This window comes from Pholcus phalangioides, unplaced genomic scaffold, assembly GCF_987345545.1.
Source record: "Pholcus phalangioides strain wild (caught in Gottingen) unplaced genomic scaffold, Ppha-v1.0 ptg000019l_1, whole genome shotgun sequence".
Lineage (NCBI taxonomy): Eukaryota > Metazoa > Arthropoda > Arachnida > Araneae > Pholcidae > Pholcus > Pholcus phalangioides.
The window spans coordinates 9,681,761-9,703,718 of NW_028301612.1; the positions used below are offsets into that span (position 1 = coordinate 9,681,761).

The 21,958-nt window shown below is 37.0% G+C and overlaps 1 protein-coding gene across 1 annotated transcript in view; it reads left to right on the plus strand.

Annotated features, from left to right (window-relative positions):
- Positions 1-824: 824 nt before the first annotated feature.
- Positions 825-21,958, plus strand: part of LOC149071200 (uncharacterized) — a 68,417-nt gene continuing 47,283 nt past the window's right edge. The window contains exon 1 of the mRNA XM_089248099.1: positions 825-1,010. Coding sequence (XP_089104225.1) covers positions 825-1,010 — 186 coding nt within the window. The remainder of the gene's footprint in view (positions 1,011-21,958) is intronic.

Sequence of the window (21,958 nt, forward strand, 5' to 3'; positions counted from 1 at the left end):
CGTGTCCATTGCAGCAGCTTTTGAACGAAACCACAATAAACCATATCGTGGTCTGGTTCTGGCGATATTTATTCTTCTGTTTGCAATACATCACTGAAATCAGCGAAGTAAGTATTCGACGAAAATTCAGAATTGGTGGTTACAATTTTGGGCGAAAATTTGATTTTTGCACAAAATTTCCTATAAGGTGACACAACCTCTATCTACAGGATACCGTACCTAATGACGAGCTACAAGAGCTGAGAGATTGGAGAAGTGAAACATCGAATTGTCGCCAAAATCTATAAAAGGCGTAAGGTAAGCTGTTTCATGTCCAAACTTAACCTTCCTAGGGTGTTCGGGTCTTTTTTGACCCATTTCAATTTTATTTCGTGTAGATCTTCTATATTTTTTGGAATTTTTAAAAAATATTTTGTGACTTTGTTTCCTTTGTCATAGTGAATATTCAGCTATGTGTAATTTGTTTTTTGAAATGGTAGCTTTTTTACAGTAAAAATAGTTACACATAAGTCGTTCGGGTCATTTTTGACCCGTGCAGAATTTTCAGTGCATAGGAAGATGATAACTGCAATTTCCAATATATTATTCAATTATTTTAGCTGTGACAACAAATTAATGCTCACATTCTTTTCCGGTATGTGTTTCTTTCTCTGTTGACGCGATAAATGACGATGATAGGTGGTGTACTGTTCTCAGCATTTGCTAGTTTCTGTTACCAGATTTGGCTTCCCGCATTTATTTTCCCCCTTTCCTAGAGTGTGGACGTTGTAGTTTTCACAATTTATTTCTTACGTGTTTTGTTACGAATCTCCAAACTCTGCGATATGGCTAATCATGGACCTGCTGGTAAATGCATTGGACAATTGTTACTTGCATTGTCGGAAGAAGTTGTTGCAGAAATCGACGATCTCGTCTCTGAAAATGAACTATCATCCGATGATGACACAGATGACGAATTTGACCAGTCAAGGAGTCAGACGACGACTCTACTTAGCAAAGATGGTAAAACTGTATGAAAATCAGAACCACAAGCCTCATGTGGAAGGCGTGGGGCAGAAAATGTTGTGAATATGCCTCCAGGGCCTACGAGATACGCCACTTCTACTATTGATGACGAATACTCTGCATTTATGTTGTTTTTTTCTCCAACAATAACTTTTCATGTCGCAACAACACTTTTTCACGTCGTATGAACTTGGGCAGCTTCTTCGGAAGAAAAACCGCAATGATTGGAACAATCAGAAATTACAAGCCAACAATTCCTCCGCAATTACTTGCAAAAAGGACTCCAAAGTACACTTCAACATTTGTATTTACATAGGATACGGCTCTTGTATCGTACATTCGGAAAAGAGGCAAGTGCATAGTACTCCAGAGTACGCTTCATCGTGATAGAAATGTAGCAGATACATAAACAATGATACTTTAAATTATTCTGGATTATAACAACACCAAAGGAGGAGCAGACACTTTAGATAAACTTGCCTCTCACTATTCCTGTCGCAGGAAGACAAACAGATGGCCCATCGTAGTTTTCTCCAACATCCTAGACATTTCCGCGTAGAATTAATACGTACTATTCATCAAGGTCAATCCAGAATGGAAAATGAACTCATTTCATAAAAGGGGAATCTTCATTTTGAAACTGGGCATGACTTTGGTTACCCAACACATTGAAGGAAACTTTTGACAAGAGCAAGGGCTGCCCGACAACCGGTGGTGAGTATTCAAAACTCAGGACAACCCGAACCCCGTTCTGAAGCATCTGGAAGTGTAGCAATTACTAGCAAAAGGGGGAAGATGCAGCTTGTGCCCACAGACTGACCAAAACTGTGCTTCAAATGTGACAGTTCATTTGTAAGAAACATTTCATCCAAGTGGGTAACAACTGTATATGAATGGAACAACTTAATGGCTAAAGAATGAAAAAATGTTCTATTACGTCCTATCATTGACTGTCAAACACCCAAATGTAAGAAATATTTTGTCACGATTTCGTAATTTTTCTTTTTTTCTTTTGATAATATTGTTCTATCCGTTGAATGTAAATATAAATATATGCAGAAATATAGGAAAAATACATCCTACATTGTATTGTATTTGAAAGTTTACAGTGTGATTTTCAGCAGTGAAAGAATTACTGCATTTTTATTTCACAAATACATACTTCCTTATGGTTACGAAAACTCACCTGTAAGACAACGTTAAATGATATACAAATACAGAAAAAGGCATATAAATGATAGTTAAATAAACAGTTACGGCAATAACATTGATACAATGTGACCATAATTCAATAACATTGAAAAGTGCACCGTGGGCCATTTTTGACCCGAACACCTTAGGTGTATGCTACATTGCAACAACCTAAGAAAGTTAAGATCGTCTATCATCCCCTTTCGTTTGGCAGAACAGGCCACGTTCACCCTGTATAGAGATTTTCTATTTCAACGCGTAACGTCACATCACCCACACTGTGCTATGCATAGCACCGCACTCAATTCCTACGAAATACATTGCGTATTTCTTTCCTGCACCTCTCGTCGCCTTTTCACGTCTTCACACCTAATACTCAGTCGAAAGAACTTAAAGGTATATTATAAATTTCATAACGTATTGAAATGAGAGCGCAACAAAAGCATCGTTAGAGAGAGACAGATACTCGTAGAAAATCAATCGAATGCAGAATCAAAGATTTCGAAAACGTTAAATTTGGAGACTCTTTCTAGAATATTTTTCCTTATTACCCCCCCCCCCTTCTCGTACGGTATATACATATATATATATTTTGCAGGTTCCTGTCGATTTATATTTCTATCGCCCCAAGTATGTTCCCGACAACACATACAGTCCTGTCTGTTCCCTACGAACTATATCTATTTGTGATAGCTTCTACATAATCATGAGACGTATCGTTTATGCATGCGATTGAAAAGTAGGAGGAAGAAGAGGACGTAAGGAACGAACACATAAATTATGCATCTAAACAGCGAATTTTGCCTGTTTCTTCTCCCGTTTTGTATAACTTTTATCTCTGCTCGAATTCTCGACGAATGTTTATTATTCTAAGAAAGAAGAAGAATTCGGATTTCAGAAATGAATTCACAAACTGAAATGTACGTATATGTTTTCCTGGTAGCGAATTCGGCTCAAATAAATTTCAAATTTCAATATTTCTCTCAGCTACTTTGATATATTTCTTCTACTTCTTCCTTTTTATTTGATCGAGCCTTTGTTTCTTAGAGTTCTCGAATTTCTTTTGTGATACTTTTATCTATTGTTTGAATTCATAAGGGAAACAAAAAGGAATATAAGAATTACACAGGTAAAAATATATTGCTTGTCGTATGTTCATATATTTCTCGGATAAATTTAATTTTAATTTTTTTAATACAGCCAAATTTATACTTTGGATATGTATGAAACGTGATATCTATAAGTTTCATACCTACTGCAGTTTATATGTTACGGTAAATATATCGGTTATTATGAATACTTACCAATCGCCGTGCAAGGAAAGGGTCCCAAGGTGTTGTTCTCAAAGAAATTATGAAAAACAGTTCAAGTGCATTGGATACCGATATAGAGTGACGTAGGGATTTTGATACTGTTCGACGTCGTTACCGATATAGAGCGACGTAGAGATTTTGGTACTGTTCGACGTAGAGATTTTGATGCTGTTCGACGTCGTTACCGATATCGTTCGACGTAGAGATTTTGATACTGTTCGACGTCGTTACCGATATCGTTCGACGTCGTTACCGATATAGAGCGACGTAGAGATTTTGATACTGTTCGACGTCGTTACCGATATCGTTCGACGTAGAGATTTTATACGGTTCGACGTCGTTACCGATATAGAGCGACGTAGAGATTTTGATACGGTTCGACGTCGTTACCGATATCGTTCGACGTAGAGATTTTATACGGTTCGACGTCGTTACCGATATAGAGCGACGTAGAGATTTTGATACTGTTCGACGTCGTTACCGATATCGTTCGACGTAGAGATTTTATACGGTTCGACGTCGTTACCGATATAGAGCGACGTAGAGATTTTGATACTGTTCGACGTCGTTACCGATATCGTTCGACGTAGAGATTTTATACGGTTCGACGTCGTTACCGATATAGAGCGACGTAGAGATTTTGATACGGTTCGACGTCGTTACCGATATCGTTCGACGTAGAGATTTTATACGGTTCGACGTCGTTACCGATATAGAGCGACGTAGAGATTTTGATACTGTTCGACGTCGTTACCGATATCGTTCGACGTAGAGATTTTATACGGTTCGACGTCGTTACCGATATAGAGCGACGTAGAGATTTTGATACTGTTCGACGTCGTTACCGATATAGAGCGACGTAGAGATTTTGATACGGTTCGACGTCGTTACCGATATAGAGCGACGTAGAGATTTTGATACTGTTCGACGTCGTTACCGATATCGTTCGACGTAGAAATGACATACATTTTTCGACGTCGTTTGACATAGAGAAATTTGGATTATTTCAAAAGAGACTAATTGCCATACAATATATTATCTTTCGAATACGAAATGCTGTAGAAATGAGAGTAAAAATATTTTAGAGGAAAAAAAGATATTTTGGCGACACAACTCCGGTCTATCGCCACGGTCAATTTACTACAGAATGAGTTGTGCCGAAATTATGCATGCATACTTACCAGTCCGAGTGCGTATTTGATGTTCTTCGTGAATTGTTAGTGCTGCCACTTTTTTTTTCCAAACTATAACTGTATTTATATTCGCATCAGAGAGCTGTCGAAACTTCTTGTTATAACCGCTTCGCTTGCAAGCTTCGAGAAATTCGGATGATTTCTATTTGACGAATGGGCGAAAAATTTGGTAACCTCGTTCTCACTTAACCGTACGTTAAAAAGAGGTAAAGAACTTGAAGGGGGAAAAAAAACAAATGAAAAAGAAAAACAGTATAATACATAAGTGCAGATAAGAGAGTATAGTTATACAAAGTAGATTTCTCTTTTTACCCAACCAGTTCCCGTTTACTCTTCTACGTATATATTAGAAGGATATATCGTATGTGGGGGAAAAGTCACCAGTAATTGTACAGAAGAAAAAGGAAATTAAAAAGTAAAACTTCGTAGGGTTACAACAAAGCCTGACGGCGATAAGAGACGCAAGAAAACAGAGAAAGCTTGTTTGACTTTATTCCAAAGGCGTTTATACGCAATATTACGTCCTTGGTCGTAAAGTGGATAGTAGTAGGTGTAAAGTCGCGTAGTTATTGAACACTTATACCGTTGTAGGCCATCTGCTTTTGTGAAAAGACTTCTTAAATGGAACAGCTGATGAGGCCAGTGCAAGAAGAAGAGGTCTACGATGACGGAAACGTCCGCTCTTCTTTATTGGGGGGGCCTCATATTAGGTTGGGACGGTATCCAAAACCTTAGGTGAATAATACTGGAGTTTCGCTTTAGAAAGAAAAAATGCTGAACTTTAAAATTTTAATCTGACTTTATTTTTTTTTCCATGATTCTCTCTCTCTATACGTCTCTCACGCACATGTGCATAAATTAGTAGAAGAAACATTGCGCAGAGTCGGAAGGGAGTGTTTTCCCATCTCTCTCTCTCGCTCTCTGTTCTTCTCTCATAAACGTAGTTTTCGAATGTTGCAGTAACAGCAAACGTATACATATGTATTTTCGTGACTTTGGCATCTGTTCATTGTTCACTAATTTGCATCATTAAACCATTCGTTTCTCTGTCTGTTAGGTTCAATTTACTAAGATATGCATCACCGCTTGCCTTATTAATGATCAAAGTTGCTGACAGTTCCCCAGGAACCGCCGAATGTAGCGAAATGCTTGGTAGGTGGGATTTGTCTGCAGTAAAAGAGGCAGAGAGAGAGAGAGTTTAGATTCAGATTAGGCTACTACTGTTTCTCCATAATGAATGACGAATCTATAAGTTCTCACTTTCACGTTAAGCATTCGGAGGAAACTGTGAGAAGGTGAGAGAGAGAGAGAGAGAGAGAGAAACCCATTCGCTTGCGTGTCATATAACGTATTCTTATTGATTTGAAAGTTCGATTTCAGGGGGGAATTCAACGCGCTTTAGGAGGTATGAATCACTTAATGATTCTCCGATCGACAAGACGAGTAATGATCCCAGATAATGTGTACGAAGTATTAATATGCTGAGCTTTTCGTCTTTTTTTGTGTGTCGTTTATCCGTCATTTGAGAATATTTCAATGAAAATGGCATTTTATTCGAAGTAAAAAGACGTGAGTGAATTCGATCACAGCAGTTATGCATTTGAGAAATTATCGTATTTTCTTAGTCTATCCGGTATGGTGCTTAGGTTTTAAACACACCATTATGAAGCTCTATAATGCACAGTTCAGCCTGTTTAGTGCGCAGTTTAGTCCTAGCTGTATAGTTTTCCCTTCATTTATTCAGAATTTGATGTGTGTATTTAGCAAAAATTTCCTAACTGATATTTGTTTGTAGGATGCAAGTAAATATTTATTTGAATGTTAAATATCATCCTGAGAGCATATATCGCTTACGTTAAACTCACAAATTCCTTTTATGCTTTTGTACTCATTCTGTAGCGCCTAAACTGAGAAAAACGGCAAGTATGTATGTTAAATAAATATGCAGGGGTGTCCCGTAAGTCATAGTTCCGTGTTTATCTCATCAACCATTCGTCGTAACGGTATAGTCCTAATTTTTAAAAAAAAATCTCAAAATGTGTAAAAGAACCTAACTGTACCAAATTCGAGCACGAAAATACAGTGTATCATAAAATAAAAAATTAAATTTTCATACAGTCCCCGTCTTCCAACCCAGTTAGCTTTCAATAAACCTAACCAACTCGTAAATCGAATTGACTTGTTGTTGTCCTATCTCTCCTGAGGCCAACAGGAAAAAAAATGTTTTCAAGTGCACATTTCGCTGAAATATTTGAATTAAAAAACGGAGAAAAGTTGGGAAAGAACAGCTAACGGACGGACAATGCTACTTTCCCTCATTTATGCTAATTTATTTTTTTAAACATATTTTCTCCTTTTTTGAATTCAAATATCTCAGCGAACATTGCACTCCTCAGAAATATGGAATATTTTTGTTGGTCTCAAGACAGACAGGGATATACAACTTTCTAACCGGAAGCTTTTCGTAAGAAAATTCTGATTTTTTTTTTTCATGGCACACTGTGTTTTTTAACTCTTAGAACTGGTACAGAGTGATTTTTGAACACATTTTGATCACTTTTTAAATGAGAACCATACTTCTGCGGGAAACGTTTAACGAGACAAGAGCCGAACTAGGACTTGCAGGTCACCTTTTACATACTTATTTTTTAACGCATTTAGATTTCAGTGTGTACACTGTCGGGGAAGAAAACGAAGCTTAGCTCTTCAGAATCAATACTAACGGGAAGTAAAATCCGATGTGATACGGTGGAATTACTAATTGTAATGATAATAAACGTTTAAGTATCGAACCAAATACGAACATCTTTATAATTGAAACTTTTCTATCCCTGCAATTTTCGTTGACAAACATTGAAGAAAACGGAAGATCAAGTCATTACGGCATCTTCCAACTGTAACGAAGGAATGTTTAACTGTAACTTTTTGAGTTTAAAATCTCAAATTTTGCCTAATTTCGAACCCCCTCCCTACTCAGGTACCAATATTTATATTTGGGAATAGATATGGCGTCAAGAAGACAACTTAAGCGTACGGCTTAGTAGTAGTAGTTCTTACTTAGTAGTATAGTTGTAGTTTTCCTACTTAGAGTGATTCGAGAAACAGAATTTTATTGAGGGATTTAAACGGGAATAAAAGCAACTATCCAAAATAACCGGGAAAGCCCAGGTCTAATTCTTCATATAGAAATTATGGTAGTATTTGAGGAATTACAAAATAAAGAAATTGAATAACGAATCACAAAGAAACAGTTTATTTTCTGGATATTATGCCGAGGTGAACTCGAAAAGAAAAGTCGTCTTGTCTCCACCTGGGGGCCAATTCCTGAAGTTAAAAGAGGCTACTAATGTCTCTACTTCAGTGCCTCACGCCACAGTGCGTGAAATAAGGAAGGCGGGGTCGTGTCTCCAGTGGTATAGATGGTAGCATGCTTGCCCGGTATGCAAGAGGGCCTGGGTTCGTGTTTCGGCGGAGACAAGATGACTTCTTTCTGAGTTCACCTCGGCATAATATCCAGAAAATAAAATGTTTCTTTGATATCTTGGGCTGAGAAAAAAGCCATCTATCTCTCTGAATAACGAATGTCTCAGACATGAAGTTGCCCATCGGTGACATGAAAAGAACATTTGATGTAGATGTTTCCTATCAGCAACGGTATGCAATATGCACTGTAGCGTTAAATGAATACTAATTCTCAGTCAATATTTAAAACGGTTTGGAAATTTTTATGATAATATAAACTATAGGGTGTGTACGGTTTTCAAGTCAAATCAATCTTCGAATACGATCCAAGTAGCATGCCCTAAAAATGAACATAACATTTTTTTTTAATCATTCATGTGTTTTGCTGTACCGTAAACCGGGCTAACTTTGGGACAGCGAATTATTTCCGGCGTTCAAATTTCCAGTCAATGCAATGCATTTTACCGGTAGTGGCAAACCAATTAAACTCGAGGCATTGTTTGGAAATTCGAAGGTGAAAAATAGTCCCCTTCCTAAAATTATCCCGGTTTACGGTACTTTAAAACATGTTCGTAATAGAAATCTCATGCCCGGATCTATATTTCCAGAACTTCGTGATGGTAAGCAAATGTAATAATTGAATGAGAAAATTCGACTTCATTTTGTATCACAGTGTAAATGTGTGAAAAACTAAAGTGCATTACCCTGCTTTTGGTTAATGGAAACATGAATAATATAGAGAACATACATATAATTACTTTATTTGCAATTTTTATTTACACAAACAAAAATACGGTCAACACTTGTATTGAAAATTATTTTATTTTTCGAAGATTTTGAATTAATACACTTTTCTAATCATTTTTTGATGATGAAAGCATTAGAGATTGCAATATATACTGAAGCAACATTATCAATATTATACAGTGTTAATATGGAAAAATATTTCCACATTTTTCATGTAATTGCCTAATTTGTAATTTTCGGAAATTTTTTTTTAGAATCTTATTATTCGAATTATTAACAATTAAAATATAGTAATACTATTTAATATTATAAGAGCATACACGATTCTTAATCATCGGTGACCGACAATTAAAGTTTACTAATTGCGATACATTAATATAAATTAGTATGTGTACGATGTATAGGCTGATACATTTATATAAAAATTGGGTAGATTTAATGCCGGGCAGCGCTTTCTACTTATGTTTGAGCCGGGCTGAATGCCCATCATTCTTCCCATTTGGGAAGGGCGTGTGCTCAAAAAGAACTAAAATTATACGAAGCCCATTTCTTATACAAATATTTACAAATGAATTTAATGTGTATACGAGCTATATACAAATCTATCAGATATTTATACTGTATATAAAGGGTGTACAAAAAGTCCGGAGAAACTTTAAAAATCCATAATATGGGTGTATATGTACGTGCACACAATACATACAAAATCCTAATTGAACAAATCTCTCAGCAGAGAGTTGGCAAACTTTAAGCACCTTGCTGACGTAACACAAAAATTGAGGCACCTGTTATTTTTGGGGCATTTAGAGCATTTTCAAAATTGTAGTCATACTTCTACGACGGACGATTGAAGAGACAAAGCTTGCGTTAGCACTTACAGGACACCCTGTATATGTTACGGTTATTGTGATAAATCCGTTATTATGCATACTTACCTATCGTCTTGTTAAGTTTGATAAATTTATCACTTTTACCGGCGAACATGCATAATAACCAAACGCCATTGTTAAATTTGATAAATACCTGAAATTCATCGCCTTTCCCAGTGATTATGCATAATACACTATTGCAGGGATATACCTGGATATAATGTTAAAATACATGTATGAATTGTTATGTATAATTTATCATATAGTCTAGAATTTATTTTGCCTGCCAACGACGCGACGCTTGAAAATTGGCAATGCATAGTCGCCGGTAAAATTGATTAATTTAGGGGAATTTATCAGGTTCACCAACGAGCTTAGTGACTATGCATAATGCTCGTAAAATGATAAATTTAGGGGAAATTTATCAAACTTACCAAAATGCTTGGTATGAATAACAACCGGCTATTAAGTATAATAACTGCATTTATCACATTTCCTGTAATATATATACATAATATATAAAGATATGACGTAATAAGTGGCATCTATAAATTTTGCGAATCTCACGCAACATATACATGAATTTTATATTTCACGCTCAAACAAATTTTATAACGGTGCTTCATGCGTAATATACGATTAACGATACGAGTATATAGTCCATTACTTTCATTTATATGAAGAAATATTTCGGTAAACACAGATTATAAATATCAATGCATGAATAAGCACTCGTACCATGAATAATTTCGCAACTTAGTATAAAAAAAATTCCGAAATTTCTCGTAGAAAACTTAAATGAATTCATACTAATATCAAATAACACACGCAATAACACTCAAGCAATCAAATAAGAAACTTATTTTTGGAGGAGGGGAAAAATACGTAAATATATATTTTATACGGGATTTAATTGGGTTTTTAATCACTTATTTTAGTCCATTTCAAATCAAGAAAATTCATTTTTATTTTGCAAAATCCCAATATACAGCGTTTTAATGAGAGAAATAAAATAAAAACAAGAAAACACGTGTATATTCCATTACTCGATTTCAATTTGAAATATATAAGCTCTTCTTAAATGACGACGTATAGAAAAAAAAGGGGAGGAATGAGAGAGAGAGAGATGATGTTAATGTAATTTAATGTGTAATTCATGGATTGAAAGACATCGACGTTCGGCTGAATGGCTCTGAAAAGTATCATTAAGCATTCATTAACCTTGTAGATTTTTCCCGCGTCATACAGTAATCATTTTTGCTCTCGCTCACATTTTCACTCCTTCTGGTGGAAATCGGTTTCCCATCCTAATGCAATTAAAGGAACATTGATTCCTCTTTTTTTATTATTATTATTATCCTTTTTTTTTCCTTTTTTCCCCCCACCATGGATTTTTAATTTCAATACGGATTTTCTTCTTGTTGCCAATATTCTTCATATCAGGAATATTATTTTCTTCGTTATTTTTTGGTTTTGTTTTTACTGCCCGCTTGATGATTCTTGGGGTGTAGTTTTTCCCGCTTTATTATTATTTTCGTAATTACGTAATGTTCTAATGTTTCGTGATAAATACAGTGGGACCTCCCTTAACGGACAGTTCCCCCCCGTTAGCGGACACTTTTCTGATCCCGTGGACACTCCCGATAACGGGCAGTAAAATCAAGGAAACAATTTTTTTTTTTCCCAAATTCTAATTTGCAAATTTTTTGTGCATAAATCGAGAACTTGTCGGATTCAACAATACGAATACGTCATATTCATGAAATTGTGTATTGTTAGATATTTGAAATGCAACGGACCTGCATGTGAACTCTTCCCCTAGCCGCTAATTTTCTATTCCTTCCGCAGGTACACAATTGCATCTTTTCTCAATGCAGTTTTTATGCGCACGCACTTTGTTTTCCTCTTTCCAGTAGTGCCAGATGTTCAGTAGTGCCAGTTTCATGCATAACCAATTTTGTAACCAATGCACATTTTATTTCCCTGCAGCCCTTGCTTTTAACTGTACTGTATTTTTCGACACTTTGGTTATTCACATCATCTTGACTCTTCCTGCCTCTGTCATACTATGTTTTTTATCGCGGTGGTGCCCTATCGGTTAGAAATTCTTCGGAATATGGACTGGGTCGCCGTTTCGGTAAGTAAGTAAGTAAGTAAGTAAGGTGATTATGTATAATTTCTAAGCTCGTATTGGTAATTATGATAATCCGTCAATTAATTAACTTGATTAACTGAACATAATTATGGTCGAGGATGCTGATTCCGAATGGTAATGCTAGTTTTGTTTGCACGTGTTGATACGTGTGAAGAAAGCGAATACAACTCATAATGTAGTTATGAACGTTTACTTTTCTCTCTCTCTCTCTCTCTCTCTTCTTCACACTTATTTTAAATTATAATTCAGTTTTTATTGCCAAATATGTGCAGTGCACGTGCGGGTAAAAATGATTAATTGGTTTAATGAAGTGAAGAAAGGTTGTAATTGTTTCTATATTCTTTGAATATAGAAACAGAATGTATACTCAGAATTTCAAAGTTTATTTGGGACTTATGCATAATTGCCGGTAAAAGTTATAAATGTAATGAAATTTAATCAAACTTTCTTTATTGAAACTATTGATGATTTTGCATAACCGCCCGGTGTATCACTTTCATACACAATAGCACCAAGGAACCAATTACGAGCGGAGCCGAATGTCGCATAAATGTAAAAGTCGTATAAACCAAGTTCTGCTGTACATCGTACCTCCCCAATAACGGACACTCCCCGTTAGCGGACAAACGATTTGGTCCCATGGGTGTCCGCCATCGAGTGCTTCTACTGTATTAACATTTGCAGATCACTTGAGTGACATTTGGCGTAGTTCTAGAGCATTAAAGAGCCGTGCGGTGAAGTTCCATGAGATGCAACCACTCAAGTCACCAGCTGATCCAGATCACGCAAGCAGCGCACGGTGCATTTTTACATTACGTAAGTGGCCCACTTCCCATTCCGAGGTTTCTCAAAAGTGAACCGCGTATCTACATATCACTTGAATGAACTACGGGACAGTTCCAGAGCACTAACGTGACCCACGACACAGTTGAATGTATGAATCCAACATATTTATGCAACTGTATTGGCAAGTTCTGATTGTCTAAAAAAGTTGCCATTTTTACGGGTTGTACACAAATGAAATTATTTAAGCCATTTTATTTTTCGTATCTATACGTATAAAATGAAATGTTCTGACCAATTCATTGACTGACTGACTGATTCATCATCGCCGAACCGAAACCGCTGAAACTATAAACACGAAATTCGGTAAGTAGGTTCATTTTACAACGTAAAAGACCCACTAAGAAGGGTTCTTCGAAGTTCGACCCATAAGAGGGTCATAAAGGGATGTGGGGGTTCCAATGTTATGTAGGGAAATCACGCCGAGCCGAAACGACTGAAGTGAAAGATATGAAATTCGGTCAGTATTTTTATTTTGTCTCACTCACTAAAGACTCACTAAATAGGGATTTTTTTCAAAACCCAAACCCTAAGCAGGTTCAAAGGTTATGTGGAGCAATCATCGCTGAAGATATAAATATGAAATTTAGTCAGTTGTTTTATTTTATGACGGGAATACTCACTATGGAGGTTATAAGGCGATTTTCAAAAGTTATATGGAGCAATCATGGCACCACGCTTAAGCTGTAAATATGCAATTTGACTAGTTTGGTTAATTATACAATGTAGGCTTTAATGTAGGTATTAATTATTTATACAAATACAACGTCACAACAGGCAAAATGCCCAACGAGGTGGCTGAGAAAAAGATGCCCAGAAAAATATGGATGTCATATATTTAAAAAATATATCAACCCAATTAAAAATGCAATTAACAAAAATTGTAAACAATATATACACATGATAAAATAATAATGTATTTGGTTATTTTATAATGTACACACCGACTAAGACAGGATTTCTGAAAATTCATCCCCCAAAGGTGGGGTTTCATCCGCTAAATGTTGCCGAGTAATTTTCGAATTACAAAATCCATGCAAACGAAGCGGGTAACAGCTAGTTCACAATAAATAAATAAAAAATTTCACAATCACGCAGAATTTTTACAACTTGGAATTGAATTTACGTAAATTTTCGCAATTTGTTGTGAACCATACCGTCAATTATTGGCGACGAAGTCCTGAGAAGTTCAAAGTCAAATATCTCCGTTAATATTTCATTAAAAAATATGCTTTTTTCGTTAATGATTTCTTAAATCCTCATTTACATTTCACTAATTAGAAGGTTTAGCACACATTGATCTATGCAAAAAAAAGTTCTTTTTTCTATTTTCTTATATGTACAACGACCGCTTGGAAAATTAAAGAAACTATTAGTAACTGTATACGCTATATTAAAACCTTTTGCAATCCAAAGTGTGTGCATGTTTCTAAAGTCTATGGTTGCAGATGTATTAGCTGTGCAAAATATTTGGGACAGCCTCTTTAAATTTTGGTCGGTAAAACCCGGTTATTACATTTAACGCGCCATCTATTCTACATTTATGGTACCATGTGCTTTGAAATACAGTACTATATATATTGAGTCATCCAATTTTTACAATTTGTTGTTGTTAGATGTTGTTTATTCATTTTTTCTTAATATCAGTGAAAATAGAGAGAAGAAAAATTGTAAATTAACTTTGTTTTAAAGTAATAAGTTATCAAAAAACAATATTAATAATTAAAATGCGTCGGCTATAGGCCGCCCCATTGGCCCGCTTGTTAAGTGCGGTAGAACGGTGAACGTGCCGCGGAACCGCCAAAAAACGTTTTATTCAGGTCAGGTCAGGTCAGGTAAAATGCGTCGAAACGTATACAGAAAATATATAGATTAATATTTTCCTTCGTGGTAAGTTGAGAGTATGTGGTCTGGTGGTGGTTTTCGGAGTGTACGGTCGTGTTTTTTCTTCGTCGCTGAGCTGAACTGTCGTCGTTCCAGAATAGCGTTAGTTGCATAACGCTACGGAGTTCAGGTCTTCTACGGTGTTGGGTGCGGCCTGTCTTCAACGAATGTTGATGATTGGTTACTGGAGCAATGCGGAATAACGGCTCTTCGGCTATCATCTTGTCCCCCCCCTAGTGCTACGTCTGACCCATTTTTGTCAATTTTTATTATTATTATTATTTATTTTTTTTAGGAATCTTTTGGAATACCAGCTTAAGGTAAGTTTCATAGTTACACAGTGCTATGGGGAAAATTTGTCCCTTTTTCAAATATTGATGATATCGCCGTAGTCAAGCGGCTGAGTGCGCTGGCAGCAGATTATGCTGACTCAGGCGAGAGCAAGGAAAATTTTGATAAAGATGTGTTAAATTGGATCTGAAAAAAAATACAGAGAAGGTAATGACATCTTTAGAAATGGTGAGAAATATCTGATTCTTACTTACGTCTATTCCTATGTCGAGTGTGAGCTCGATCTATCGCCGGATATAAGACAATTGTGCAAGAAGTGCGCACCTAACTAGTCACGACCATTCCAAATTTAAATCACGAATGCGAGAGTGTGTCCGCAGAGAGCTAGCAAACCTTCAGCACTTCAGTTACATAACACAGAACTTCAGGCTCCGTTATTATCACATCAAAATTTTGAAGACAGATGACACTATGACAACATCTATGCATGTATATATAGTTATATGTCTCGCTTATACGACGTCCCACCGCAAAAAAAAGATCAAGCACCAACTGTTGAGCCTCTCAGAATCTCACATAACGTGGCTCTAGAAACGGCAATTAAATGCATTGAGTAAGAAGACGGAATAACAGGAATAGGCATAATGATGCTGCAAAGATGTCGGGACTTGCATGGAAGAAACGGCTTTCGTCAGGAAAGCACTCTACGTTCAAAAATTTATTTAAATCATCACCAAGACTGAACTATTCCATTGTTTTGTTGTAAAACATGATTATTAGACCCGTATTGTGTAAAATTATAACATAGTTTGGCGTTTAATAGGTTTTTTCTTAAAATCTCCCTATTATCAGACATTTTCACGTATCCGACGTTCGAAAGTCAATTCTGACACCACGTTTCCATAAAATGCAAATGTATTATTGTATTCAATGAATGCGTAATGTATTATTGCATGCATTATTTTTAACACAATTTTTTATATTATAAAACTTTAATAAATCACAATTTAACAAAAAAATGCGTCATTCTTTGCGATGGTGCTAATTAAAAATCACCGCCCCACGAATCCTCAGGAGTTTGCGGACCACAGGTTGGGAGCAACTGCTCTAGAGCAGTGGCCCGTTTGATGTATTTTACGTGATTGGAAAGCAAAGCCATACGCATGATTGATGTGAAATAAATGGGTATAAATGAAAAAAATAAACAAAACGAACCTATCACGGCCCATTTTCATTGTTGTCAGGGTCCGGCGGTTGAAAAACAACCGCTCTAGAGGAAGGTACGAGTTGCATTTAAGAAGTAGTAGCACCCAACACTGTTCGTGCGAGAGAGGTGAGGTGAAATCACCAGTTATTAATTCATGATGTATGCATTGATTGATCGATCCATCGATCAAAAAAAAAACAACTTGATTCATCAAGGTGTTTGGATTAACATGAGAGAGATAAGGTAGTTTCCATCATTGAAATATCAATGTTCAACGCATGCATTGTTTTTTCTTCAAATAATTAAAATTACAGATAATTAATTAATTTGATTGGTCTCTGGAACGTATTTGGGGCTCCGTGTTAATATCGATCTCAAATAAAACATATATGCTCGGCCAATAGCACGCTGGCCAAATGTGGCCGTTGGAGTCATCTGACGTGACCCTCCAGGGTGAATCTAAAAATTAAATAAATGACACATTTACGGATCAAATGATCAATGGTGCATTTCCAGATCATTTAAGTGACCCGCGGCACAGTGACAGATCACTTAGTGATCCGCGGCAAATTTTCAGCTCACTTAAATGACGCTGGCACAGTTCCAAAGTACATGAGCTAAACGCTGTGCGGCTCCAGAGATCTACAGCAATGACTTCCCTCAGGTCTGGTCCAGATAACTTAAGTGATCAGCGGCATAATTAAACATCGCTTGAGTGACCGTGCCACAATTCCAGACCACTTAACCAGCCACACGACACTTTTCCAGATTACTTAAGTGATCCGATACAAATTTACAGATCACTTAAGTCGCTTGCGACATGTTTTCAAATCAATGAAGTAACCCCCCACTCTCCTAAAGGTTAAGCAGTGATCACCCTCGATATTCGAAATACCGATTTATATAATCATAAAGAGCCTACTCTGAACACATCCAGGCCTATAACTTGTTTTTCTTTCCACTGATATCATTTTACCATCATAAATATTCTAAGAACAGCGAAAAAACATTTTCGATCACATGTCGTACAAATAATTTTTCAGTGACTGAACAAATCTGCGAGCTTATACTGGAAGTGATGCGGAGACCAACGGACCGAAATCTCTCATTTCTCGTCCGTTCTCGGGAATAAAAAAGGCTTCTCATTTTCTTAGTCCGAACTGGATGTTAGCACTTCTTAAATCCAGCGCAGACTACTTTTCCTGGTGGTCTTTTCCTTCTTCTTGTTCGATCTGGAGCCATCGGACCATTAAAGACAGTGTTTCTGCCGCAGCAGTTCATTTATCAGGAAGTGAGGAATCAGTGGATGAAATGGAAGAAGATGGATAAAAAATAGAGCGAGAGGTAGAAGAGAATCTCCATTCTCGCATGTAAGTATAGATGTATTGCGTGTCAGGCTGAAGAAAACTCCGACTCAGCACGTTGTTCGCATAGCGCCGATCCTGGATAATAGTCTTTGGATGGAAGAAATCCGTTCAGGAGAAATCTTCGGAAGACATCGTTCGGCTTAAGCCTTTTTTTTCCCCTGTATTCTTCGGATATATTTTGCCCCTGTGCTATGTAGAGAAGGTATTCGAATGATTATTGTTATTATGATTCGGTTGCACATCATTTGGAACAATGTTTTCTTTTTTGAGACATCTCCATTGATGGCGCTAACATGATGCAACATGAGATTCAATTTCGTTTTCAAAGAATCATTGATAGTATATCATACTATTTACGAATAATAACGGAAGCATGGTTATTTCACACGTAAGGAAAGATATGCTTTCCCCACTTGTTAATAAAAGATATGCAGGAAACTGTTTGTTATGTACAGATGATGACATTTTGAAAGGAAAATGAATACTTGCCTCAACTGTGACTCGAACCACAGATCTATCGCAGTCTAGGTAAGTTCAGATGTGCGGTCGTGTGGGCATCGTGCAGGACTCTGGTAGCCTCACTCTCTGTGCCTCGGTAGAGAGCGGGCAGACCTACTATACGATACTGATACAACATAAAAAATTCAAGCATTTTCATCTTTATTTCAGAAAATGAAAGACAGATGGCAGCATGAACACGAAACCAGCGCAACTGGGCAGCATAAAAACGTTAGGGTCACACATCCACTCAGAACACACATTCCGACTTGAACCGATAATTCCGTAGAGGATTGTGTACGAGGTGCATGTACGGTTAAGAAGTAGTAGTGTAGGAGAGTGTGTTACCACTACGTTATAAAACCAATGAGAATATTTCTTCCTTGGATCATATACGTATGTGCTAAGCAGTACTGTGCGATTGAGGGTGAAATTAATCTGTGACTTCATATTTTGGATTTTTTTTCTTTCCTCTTAGTCATCACTGAAATTTTAAATGTGTCGTAGATCATCGTGTTCATTCCTGGTCTCGTTGGGTTTGCTTGAGCTGGTCTTCCCACCATAGCTCACACCCATTGTGGTAACTAGCTTGTATCCCTCCATGGGGACAGAGCAGGGAGCCATGGCTGGTTTTTGGTTTGGTGGCATAATGACTCCTTACTGACTTCAGAACCTCCAACTGGCGGCATGTAGCCAATAGTAGCCGATTGATGTCACCGTCCATCGCACAATACCGTTCATCAATACCGTTTATGTGCGGCATAGAAATCGCCAAACCTGTGCCTGATCTTTTCTTTTCCGCACAACGACAATACCAAAAGTGCGTGCAGCGGAATTTTTTTTCTCTGAATATTTTGTATGAGGATGGACTACTTTCGTGACACCACGAGCAGCGTGCGGAGACCTTGCTGGCTAGATATGAGCAAATCAGTTTCGGGAAGAAGCGGATGCCCCGTGTCTGGCACAAGCAAATCAGGCAAGTAGTGAAGAAAGAATGATTTCTTTACTCATTTACTGTTTTTAGGTATTTCAATTCTAATAAAGACGTGTTTTTTTCCTTTTTCAGGTAACCTGTAGTCAGGCCCGTCATTTTTGGGGGGGGGGGGCGGAACGTTGCCCCCCCCTGGCTTTTGAAAATACACTAAAAATGGTATATATATATATATATACGTACATTGAGTACATGTGCTTCCCCCCACCCCGGAAAAAGTTGAAATGCCTGTAGTTTATTATTTATTAGTTGGTGCTTTTCACTTTTCACTAGTGAGTGGACAATAATTAGCTCCGCTATGTGTTAACGTGTTTACATTACAATAAATACATGTGAAACATAAAATTTAAAATTATAATTTTAAATTTTAGGTTTCACATGTATTTATTTGCTTTACGTTAAGAATAAAAACAATTTATTTCCAGATGTTTGAATTTTGGAAAATTTTCCGTGACCCCCCCCCCTCCCCCTGCTCTTTAAAGGCCCCGGATTGGTCGTGCCCTACAGTTTGGGAACTACTGTTCGAGAGGACGGTTTTAATAGGTGCTTGTATACAGGGTGACGCTGAAATGAAAGGGCAATTCAGCATACGGAAACAATCCAAAGTTACGTTGAAAAAGAGGCGCACGAACCCGATCCTAAGCTGCTACAGGGAGGTGTTACGACACAAACTTTTAAAGCTATCCCGAACTCAGCGAGCATGAAGTTGCAATTCTGGCAACATAAATACGTTAGGGGTCACACATTCCGGCATGTACCGGTTCGTTAGAAATCCTGCAGAGGAATGTGCACGAGGTGCATGTACATGTACGATTAACAAATAGTAGCAAGCATGTAGCCCCGTGCGGAATTTTTAACGAATCTATATTCCGGAATGTGTGTTCTGAGTGTATGTGTGGGCCCATAACATATTATTTTATGTTCTCACAATTGCAGCTACATGTGTGATGAGTTCGGGATTGTTTTAAAAGTGTGTGACGCAACAGCTCCCTGTAGCGGCTCCGAATGGCGTTTGAGCCCCTATGTTCCTTTGTGATTGTGGGCTATTATCGTATGAGTGAATTGTTCTTTCATTTTGGCAATGTTTTTCTCAATCACCTAGTATACAGTCAAGAAGTTGCAGAGCCCAGAACTGTGTGTGCGTATCCAATGATGTGGAATCACCCGTTATCAATTTCTGCTGTATCTACTTTGCGCTAGAATAAAAAGTGGACCACCCAAGTTTAATAACTTTTGATGACTATTTGTACACATACGTGCACCTATAACTCCAATGGTCCTAGTAAAGATATCGACCTCCATTAATTAAATTTTAAAAGAGCGAACGCTTCATTTTAAGAGGCATTTTGACGTACAATAAATATATGTATAAATCAAACAAAAGTTTTTAATAGCAAGTTTTGTTTCCGGGCAGAAGATAGGCAAGTAACATGACTCATCAAGATATTTGGACACTTAATAAGATAGTGTCCATTATTACAATATGAATATACAACGAATGAATTATGGTTTTTTTTAATATATATAATTTTTTTACGTTGAAATTCGATTACTCTCTTATACGCATTCGACGCTCCTTGATAATATCGCATATATTCTGACCCATATTTATTTATTCACTCTCACCAGGCAACAGCCCAATTACATTGATGAAAGCGGGGAAAAAACATGATTGCACCCACAGAACATAATAAAACTGACCCGAAAAAAAAGAACTGAATATTTACACACACACACATATATATATGTATATATAAACATACGAATATTAATAATCTACATAATTGCTCATTAAAAAACAAAAAAGTGGGCGAATCTTTTAACATATTTGTGCGATATCCAGGAACATGGGGTAAGCAACGGTCTCTAAGCTTAATGCGTTTACAATAAAAATCAATTATTGACAGGATCTATGATGAATCAAAATCATTCTTTTGTATTTTGATTTAAAAAAAAAAACAACTGTGGAAAACATATAAGTCCTGAAACATTCCTCGAACGTCCGTACCCACACTAATATCGTTTACCATAATAAATATTCTATAAACAGCGAAAAACATCATTGATCATGTCATACAAATAATTTTTCAGTGACTGAACAAATCTGCGAGCTTATACTGGAAGTGACGCAGAGATCAACGGACCGAAATCTGCCATTTCACGTCCATTCCGAATATTAAAAAAAAAACTTCTAATTTTCTTAGTTCGAACTCGATGTTAGCACTTCTTAAATCCAGCGCAGATTATTTTTCATGGTGTTTTTTTTCTTCTTGTTCGCTCTGGAGCCATCGGACCATTAAAGACAGTGTTTCTGCCGCAGCAGTTCATTTATCAGGAAGTGAGAAATCGGTGGATGAAATGGAAGAAGATGGATAAAAGAGAGAGAGAGAGAGAACCCCCTTCTAGCATGTAAGTGTAGATGTGTGTGTGTCAGACTGAAGAAAACTCCGACTCAGCACGTTGTTCGCATAGCGCAGATCAAGGATAATAGCCTTTGGATGGAACAAATCCGTTCAGGAGAAATCTTCGGAAGACACCGTTCGGCTTAAGCCTTTTTTTCCCAGTATTCTTCGGGTAATTTTTTTTCTCCCGGTGCTATGGAGAGGATGCACTCCAATGATTATTATTATTATGATTCGGTTGAGCATCATTTGAAACAATCTTTTGAGACATCTCCAGGGATGACACTAACATGATACAACACGAAATCCAATGTGATTTTGGAAGAATCATTGATAATATATCACACTATGTCGAGTAATAACGGGGTCATGAGCATTTTACATGAAGAGAAAGATAAGCTTTCCCACTTGTTACTAAAAGATGTGCAGGAAACTGGTTGTTGCGTAGGGATGAATATTTTTGGAAACAAAAACTTATGTTTGTCTCAACTGAGACCCGAGCTAATGGAATCCGAGTGAGTGCACTACCACTACGCTATA